General features: G+C 32.2%; 1 protein-coding gene across 1 annotated transcript in view; it reads left to right on the plus strand.

Moving 5' to 3' along the window:
• The window catches only part of LOC112519328 (germacrene A synthase short form-like), a 24,653-nt gene extending 16,987 nt beyond the window's left edge, over positions 1 to 7,666 (plus strand). The window contains exons 4-8 of the mRNA XM_025127379.1: positions 73 to 518; positions 1,812 to 2,030; positions 4,130 to 4,259; positions 5,444 to 5,692; positions 7,245 to 7,666. Of these exons, the coding sequence (XP_024983147.1) occupies positions 73 to 518; positions 1,812 to 2,030; positions 4,130 to 4,259; positions 5,444 to 5,692; positions 7,245 to 7,544 (1,344 nt within the window). The 3' untranslated portion in view covers positions 7,545 to 7,666. The remainder of the gene's footprint in view (positions 1 to 72; positions 519 to 1,811; positions 2,031 to 4,129; positions 4,260 to 5,443; positions 5,693 to 7,244) is intronic.
• Positions 7,667 to 9,463: the final 1,797 nt, after the last annotated feature.

The following is a 9,463-nucleotide window of genomic DNA, read 5'->3' on the forward strand; positions in this document are numbered from 1 at the left end:
TTATTATTATCACTCAATAGATTCAGTGGTCCAAAAATGAAATATAATAATTCTGTAAATGTTTTATACAAGGTTACTTTTTACTGTATTTTTGTAAAATTGATATGGCAAACTGATTTATTACTCGTTACCCGTCATGCAGATGTATTCAACAAATTCAAGGACCAATGTTCGGGCAAATTCGAGGAATGCAATAATATTGATGCGAGGGGAATGTTAAACTTCTATGAATGTGCACATTTGGGAATTAATGGAGAACATATTTTAGATGAAGCTTTAGTATTCACGAAAACTCAGCTTAAGAGGATCGTAAACAATCTAGAAGGTAATCTTGCAGAACAAGTGAAACATGCGTTGATGAGACCCTTTCATCGAGGGATGCCGATGGTGGAGGCAAGGTTATATTTCTCTAACTATAAAGAAGAATGTTCCCGTTATGACTCGCTTCGAAAACTTGGATGCGCACATTTTAACTACCTACGACTACTACAGAAGAAAGAGCTTTATATCGTCTCAAAGTAAGTTATACATGAACAACTTTTGGTTGAAAAAACCCATTTATTTTGGCATAAATGAACAAAAGAAGAATTCCAAGTTTTCATCAAGTGGAAATCTTTGAATCAACAAGTAAGATTAAAATCCCTCAACATTAACATGCAATTAAGAGAACCTCCGATTAAATTTTGTTTAAAACAAAGAAATCGAAATTTTTTTATCTATTTTGCTAGAACAGATTTCTTATATTGTTCTTTAAAATAGACGAACTCGTTAGAAAATTGTCTAAAATTTAAAATAAGTAAATAGAAATGATTTGATGTTGGATTATTATTATTATCTATGCTATATTATAAAGCATTTGACGAAAATTCTTAAAAACCAATTTTTATAAATGAAATACTGTTTTTTGATGTATATTATTTAAAGTTCAAGATTACAAGTAAATTATGTGTAACTACAACTTATGAAAATTCCATGCTTGAATTCGTGTAACTACAGATAAACATAATCAAAAACAGGATAAACATTTCATTTTAAATATAAAAAATTAAAATATATTTAATATAATCAATGAGTTCTGACAGAATATTTAATTATTATCTTTATAAAAAATTATATTATTAAATCAAATATAAATTACTTCGTTATTAAACCTAAATTAAATTATAACAAAAACTGAATTAAAGAAATTACAAAACAAACAAGAACTTTTAAATAGTTAATTTGATACTAATATGTATATATATTTTTTTCAAAATTTTATGATATTTTCAAATTTATATGTTATTAAAACATAAACATATTATCGTTTTCTCAAAACCACATAAAACCGTATTATAACATCGACAGGGATAGAATAAAACAAAACATTAAAATCAAGATTTATATCGCTGCATTGTGCGAGTACCCTTCTAATTCTATATAAGGTATTTAAAAACTTTACTGAAACGAAAATATTATTGACTTTTTAAAAAATGGATGATTCTATTTGAACACCATTTTTTGAACACATTTCCCAAATTGGGATAGTACAAAAGGATAATTTTAAAATAATTATTTGAAACAATCAGATACTAGTTAATGAAGTGGACATTCAACCCGCTATGCAAACCAATTAATCCAAGGACGACCATCTGCTTTGTGGGTAGTCCGAAGTCATCGCATTTGAACCTCCGTGGTCACAAAGAAATTTTTATTTCGTTTTGGATTTTAGGCACTTTTGACCTTTTTGGAGTCTAAACTCAAACCATGCCATTCAAACACCACCCTCAGGGTTACCTGTATATATACTTTTCTTTTAACTTTTGTTTCAGGTGGTGGAAGGATAGGGACTTCCAAAGGATAACACCTTATGCGAGGGATAGAGTGCCAGAATTGTATTTATGGATGCTGGTATTATTCTTTGAGCCTCAATACTCTGAAGCACGAATCATCACCACAAAAATCGCAGTACTTGTATTGGTGTTAGATGACACATGTGATGCATATGCTACGATTGAAGAGATTCGTCTTCTAACACATGCAATAAATAGGTTTGTACTCCATAACTATGACGTTAACTTATAATAACAACATCGTCTTTATAAAAATATCTTAATAAACTGCTTTCAATATAGCATATTGGTTTATAAGACCAAATAATTATGTTTTCTATCTAAAAGTATTAGAAGACACCAAAAATTTCCAAATGTTTTAATAAACGTTTTTATAGGCCTTAAGTTTATAGGGAGTGTTAGGCTAAATTTTTATAGGATGCACAAGTTTTTGACGATATCTTTGAAATTGTTTTATAAAAGAAACACATGTAAAAAGATGTGTTCCTTGGACTCTTCTTCAAAATAGTGTGCTTAAAAGCTAATGCGATATTTCTTTCAAAAATGTCCTAAAAAACTTGAAAACATCGAGAATCGTCATTTGAACTTACTATAAGACTTTTAAATATGAAGTTTTATTATTTGGTCATATATAGCATGCATAGAACTTGTTTTTTTAGCAATTTAATGAGTTTATGGGATTCACACCTTATTCGGTCAATTATACATGATTTTTTGGTGGTGGCTTAATGATATGGTAAGTGGTTTATTTGGTAAGCTTCAAAGGGGAGCTTTATGCTGAAAAGCTAAGTTTTTTCAAACATGCTACACTTAATTAAAAAGACAACTTTATCCATACAGAAATATCCTCCAAATAACAACCAGATTAATTCACAAAGACAACTTTATCCATACAGGACTTCATGGAAACCAACCCTCCCTTAGACATTTTTTGCGTCATCTAAACCCAATTCTTTGAAATTCAATCGAAGATGTTAAACCTTATATGTTGGTATGCGTACATACATACATAGTCAATTTTATACGAGAACAATAACCAAATAACATAAAAGAAAACAGTGGAATCAAATTGGATTTTACATTAGATGTGTAAAATCATATGTGATTCACGCGATTTCGGCCACATCGGCCACACACCCCTTGCATTGACCGTTTGTGATTTTGCATGTGATTTGATTCGTGTTCATTTATTTGATTATTGCTCTCTTTTAAAGCTTCCTCTACATATATATGCATATACATATAGGCGAAGGATCGTGTGAAAAAGGAAATTATGATGAGAAGCGTAAGAAGAGATCCGAACCCTTGATCACTTTTAATCTCATGCCCCATGAATTGCGCTTTAAAAGGGAATTGATCTGGTTCATCTCGGTGTACCTCATTAATGTTGACATTCAATTAGGTTGATCCAAGGGTGGAGATGTTTTCTTACGCTTCTCACGATAACTTCCCTTCTCACTTGAACCCAACTTTACAGATATGTATATGTGTGTGTGTGTGTGTTGTTCTCTTTTAAACCTTCCTCTATATCTATATGTATATACATATATAAGCAAATGATCGTGTGAGAAAGAGAGTAAATGTGAGAAGCATAAGAAGGGATGATCACATTTAATCTCAAACTCACTCATGAATCGCTTGATACGAGAATTGATCTAGTGCATCTTATCCTAATGTGCATCCAAAGATGGAGACCCTTTTTACGCTTCTCACCTTAACTCTCATTCTCACTGTAACCCAACCCTACCCTATATATATATGTGTGAATGATCGTGTGAGAAGAAGAGTTAATGTGTGAAGCATAAGAAAGGATCTGGCCGCCTGACCATCTTTAATCTCAAAATCGCTCATGAATCATGCTTGGTACTAGGATTGATCCGGTGTATCTCGGTACATCTCATCCTAATATGCATCCAAGGTTGAAGATCCTTTAACTCTCCTTCTCACCTTAACTCTCCTTCTCATCGGAACCCAATTCTCTCTCTCTCTCTCTATATATATATATATATAATCTATGGGGTTGGGTTCCTTGAAAATAGAAGTCATGATGAGAAGACTAAAATGTGATTTCCACATTTGGATCAATCATAATTGAAGTACACTAATACGGTGCACCAAGATGCACCAGAGCAATTTTTGTGATAAGCACAATTCATGGGATGAGGGTGAAATTAAAAGTGATAAAAGTTCAAATCTCTTTTCATGCTTCTCCCTCAATTCCTTTTCTCATACGATCCTAATGTATATATCTTTTTCACTTCATATTAACTATTAAGCATGTCTTAATTAACTGTCAGGTCGGAATTTAATGCACTGGAGCAGCTTCCGGAATACATCAAACCATTTTACAAAATTCTATTGAATGTGTACGCTGAGCTTGAGATGCAAGATGGAAGATCACATTTCATTAATGCTGCAAAACAAGCCGTATGCCTTTCTCTTTCAAATAATTCCTCATAGTTATTCATTTTGTTCTGTTGAGTTCCTTAAAAAAAGTTGTCTTTGTCTCCTTAACACTGTAACAAAATCGGGTTTATAGAACACTCCCAATTTCTAAGCGTCTCAATAGACCGTTTTATAGGATTTAATTTATAAAACCAAAATTTAAAGCGTCTTATCTAAAGGTGTGGTAATAAGTTTATATGACGCTTTTAGACGTCTTAACAAGTTTTTTAGAACATTTTTAATATAAATTGTCGTATTAGCAACTTTATAGAACAGTTTTGAGAAAATGTCCTATAAACTCTATTTTTTATAGGACACTTATTTTTATAGAACAGTTTTTCAAATAGTGTCCTATAAAATGGCTAATGGGACACTTTATATTAAAAGTGTCCTAAAACACTTATTACGACGTCAAAAAACGTCATATAAACTTATTACAACGTCTTTAGATAGGACGTTTTATTTTTTTGGTCCTATAAACTAAGTCTTATAAATAGGTCTATTACTACGCTTAGAAATTAGGAGTGTCCTATAAATCCGATTTTGTTGTAGTGTAAATATTCTATACCTACCCACCTATGTCTAAAAGGGGTGTTCTTAGGGATCATTAAATCCTAAAAAAATGATCGTTCTTGTCTATTATGAAAAATGTACTAATATTTTTCCTTTTTTCTATGTTTATAACAAACTGATGTTATAAGATGCTAAAAATTTCTAAATATCTTAATAAACTGCTTTTAGTATAGCATATTGGTTGATAAGACCGAACAATCGGACTTAAATGACATACAAAACGTCTAACTGCTTTATAGGATTCTTAAGTGTTTCATCTAGAAGTGTTATAATAAGTTTATATAACGATTTTTAGTGTGTTTTTCAGGACACTTTTAAAATAAAATGTCATATTAATTAGCCTATTTACATTACACCTTTGAGAAGTATAGTATAAGCACTTGTTTTCAGAACACTTGGTTTTTTGCAAAACACATGTTCAACTAATATCATATTAAAAATTAATAAAAACTCGTTAAGTTGACCAAACATTCTATAAATTTATTGTAACACTTTTACATAGGCTACACAATTGTTTGGTCCTATAAACTTCAGTCGTATACATAACTTTTTATGTCTTGTAAACCCGATTTTGTTTAATGATTTCTACTCAGTTTCAAGAACTAGCGAGAGGCTACCTTATTGAAGCAGAGTGGACACATAGTGGAGAGGTGCCATCGTTTGAAGAGTATGTGAAGAATGGATTAACGACTTCAACTTATAATGTTCTTTCGAAATCCAGTTTAATAGGCATGGGCGAGATTGTCAGTGAGGAGGCCTTAGCATGGCACAAAGGTAACCCTAAGATTCTGAAAGCTTCAGAGTTAATTGCAAGACTCCACGACGATGTTAAGACTTACCAGGTATTTAATTACAGGAGTCGGTTTAAATAATAAAACTAAGGGGCCGTTTATTAAACACTTACTTGGTAAGTGCTTACCGGAACATGAGAAGGGCCAAGAATCTTACCGGGCAAGAGCAATGAAAAGGATAGAGAGTCTTACTCGATAAGTAAAGATGATGACTCTTACCCAGGTAAGCACTTACCCAGTAACTTGTTGCATTCGATATGTTTTGATTTACTAAAATCTTACGTATCAAAATAAATTATAATGTTAAATCCTATCGGTAAGCATTTACTGGGTAAGCATTTAGGTAAACAACCCCTAAATATCGTGAGAAGGTAAAAAGATAATGTTATGTGAATTAATAAAAAAAATCTATTTTAAGATACGTATGTGAACCCATATAAATAATCAGTAATGTCAGTTCACATATGTAATTTTCAAATATATTTTGTTTACCAGATATTTTTAATGATTCACATAAAAACCTTCTGTCACTATATTTAATTTTTTTTAATATAAGCCTCTCATTTTAATTATACCACCATATTAATATTAATATTCAAAATTTTATTTTAAAATAATTCCTAATACACAATTTTCTTTCAATGAACTTTTAAGATTTGAGGTTATTAGGCCATGAGTCAAATATACAAGAAACTTGAATTTGAGCCCTTTGAAATTTTAATTAAATAGTCTAATTAATTGGGATTTTGGAGGTCATTAATTATGTCTTAAGTTAAGTATACCAAAAGTCTAGCGGGCTGGATGTACGGAGTTAAATAAGTCAACAACTATAAATCACTAATATCATGATTCTTATAACTTAAAGTACAAAGATTATCGGTACAAAGTAATGTATAAATTTGATATATTGCTTAAGCACTATGTAGGTTGATTATTAGGGGTGTTTGTGATCTGGTTTGGACGGTTTAACCCCAAAACCATAAACAAATCTGCAATATATGACGGTTTAGAAATTTTCCAAACCGAGTAGACCAACAGTTAAACCGGACCACAAAAAAGCGTTTGGCTTAAACTAAAAAAATGAAATTTCTATCAATATAGCACTATTAAAAAAATAGTATAGCGAACTAAAAAAGAACACTTCTATATATCTATAAAATTAAAAAAAGATGTTGAGCAAATAAAAAAGGTTAAACAAATCCATCAACAATAGTTGGAATTTTGGATAAACGTTGAGCAAGACTAAAGACGATTTGAAAATTTGAATTTGATTTTGGACTGATTTTGGAATCTGTCAATTTAGATTATGCGGTCAATTGAGAAATGACAACTAAAAATATAATATTTTTTTAATTGCACCATAAAAGTAAAGGCTACAACATGAAAAAAAATATATAATTAACACTTGTATATTTTAAACGATCGGTTCGGTCCAGACGACTCAAAAAACGTACGAGTCGTAGACCAGACTATACCGAGTGGTTTGGCTATTTTTGAGATTGGACCGAATCACTAGACCACCTAAACTGTAAAAGAAGGTCTGGTAACGCTAACTGTTTTTTTTAACATTGTACTAATTATGATGTGAGATGTCTATATATAGTTCGAGCGTGAAAGAGGACAATCAACCACAGGTGTGGGCGCATACATGAAGACTTTCAGGGTGTCTGATGAAGATGTAGCCATTGAGGAAATAATGAAGATGATTGAAAGTGCATGGAAAGATATAAAAGAAGGATGTCTGAAGCCAAGGGAAGTTTCAATGGATGTGATTGCCCCAATTCTTAATCTGGCACGAATGATAGATGTGGTATACAAACATGATGACGGGTTCACCTTTCCAGAAAAGGCCCTCAAAGTGTATATTACACTTTTGTTTGTTGATTCTGCACCCGTGTATTAACACATGTGATTTGATTGTTCAGTTGTTTATCAGCAACCCTTCTAAAGATTATGTCAATGCCGATTAACATTGACAGATCTTTCTTCTAAATAAGAACTTAAGACTATGTTTATTGGTGATTCTTACCAACTTGTCAACATATTGAATAAGTGTTGAAAAGTAGTAGTATATAGATAGAAAAACAAGAACGTGATTATATCACTATCCTTAAGGAATATTAGCCCCCACTAGGTCGTTGATGGATTTAGGCTAACTCCCTCCCCGGACCTCGACAAATCTAAGAACCATAGGCAACGATCCTACAAGTCCTTCTCACGATCATGGTATAGAGTTATTTAGTGAAGAAGATGAAAAAGAATATTATTTTTCTAGAGAAAGACAAATATCAATATTTATAAGGTCCCAAAAGGTGCAACCCTTCATGAAAAGGTGCAACCCTTCATAAAAAGGTGTAATGGTTCATATCCAATTCGGTTTCTCTCCAAAAATAACCGAAAAAATGTTAACCGAACGTTAACGGAAAAGTCAACTGTCATTAATTCTTAGGACCAAATAATTCAAATGCATTTTATTTTATAAAATAAAATACTTTCTTCACTCCTCCTATTGGGACCAAGCCAAACAAGTGATAGTGATAAATACTATCATGTTCCAACAATCCTGCACTTAGGATTTATCACAAGCATCCGACTTTCATGCTTAAATCAAGGTAGCTTTGCTTTGAACCTTAACATAGTGTATACCTCTCAAATAGTCCAACATAATCTAAGGTGGTTTAAAGCATTTGAACCATGATTTCATAAGTTAAGACTTGGAGAGATAACACACATGACAAATCTTTTTATGATCATGAATAAGGGAGCACTATTATGGCCATGTGCTCGTCCCAGTTTCATAGACACCCATAATAGCAAAACATTTTCTTTATACTAGAGCGACACCACTCTTTGTGTCTATATAGGCGAATCCCCTTTTATTACCAAAGGGGTAGTTCACTAAGAGTATAAAACTCACCCTGAATAAATTACTCATTAGTTTAGTGAACTAATGTCTAAGTTCGTGATCAATAACTTGTTTTTACCACATTGAACCTATAAGTAGATTTAAGTCTGAGTATAGGCTGGGTTTCCGTTATTGCCAACTTCAATCAATGGGTTTTAAACCCATATCTCTTGTAGTTCCAAAATCATGTCTCTTGGAAGACCTTTTGTAAATGGATCCGCTAAATTTCTACACGAGCGTACATAAACAATAGCAATAGTTCCATCATAAATTAATTGTTTCACATAAGCATGTCTAAGACTAATATGTCTAAACTTACCATTGTAAATATTATTATAGGCCCTACATAAGGTTGCCTCACTATCACTGTTTAAAGAAATGGTTGGCAATGGTTGTGGCCACACCTCTATATCCAATAGCATATTTCTAAGCCATTCTACTTCTTTACCTGCAGCAACCAAGGCCAAAAATTCAGCCTCCATGGTGGAATGAGTAATGCATGTTTGTTTCTTTGTAACCCAAGAAACAACACCCCACCAAGGGTGAAAGTCCAACTAGTTGTGGATTTGTTGTTACTTCCACCTGTAATCCAACTAGCATTCGAGTAACTCTCAAGTACTTCTGGAAAACCTCTATAGTACAAAACACGATTTCTGGTTCTTTTAAGATATCCTAGAATCCCACCAATAGCCTTCCAATGGTCTTTATTCGGATTACTTGTAAACCTGGAAAGTTTACAAATTGCGAGTGCAATCTTCGATCTAGTACTATGAGTAGCATACATAAGACAACCAATGGCACTTGCATATTTTAGTTGTGTTATAGCTCTACCACTATTCTCACAAAACTTACAAGATGTTTCATACGGGGTATTTGCTTCTTTAATGTCTTAGTGTCGAAACTTATCAAGAATTTTA

This window comes from Cynara cardunculus, assembly GCF_001531365.2.
Source record: "Cynara cardunculus var. scolymus isolate 2C chromosome LG 10, CcrdV1, whole genome shotgun sequence".
Lineage (NCBI taxonomy): Eukaryota > Viridiplantae > Streptophyta > Magnoliopsida > Asterales > Asteraceae > Cynara > Cynara cardunculus.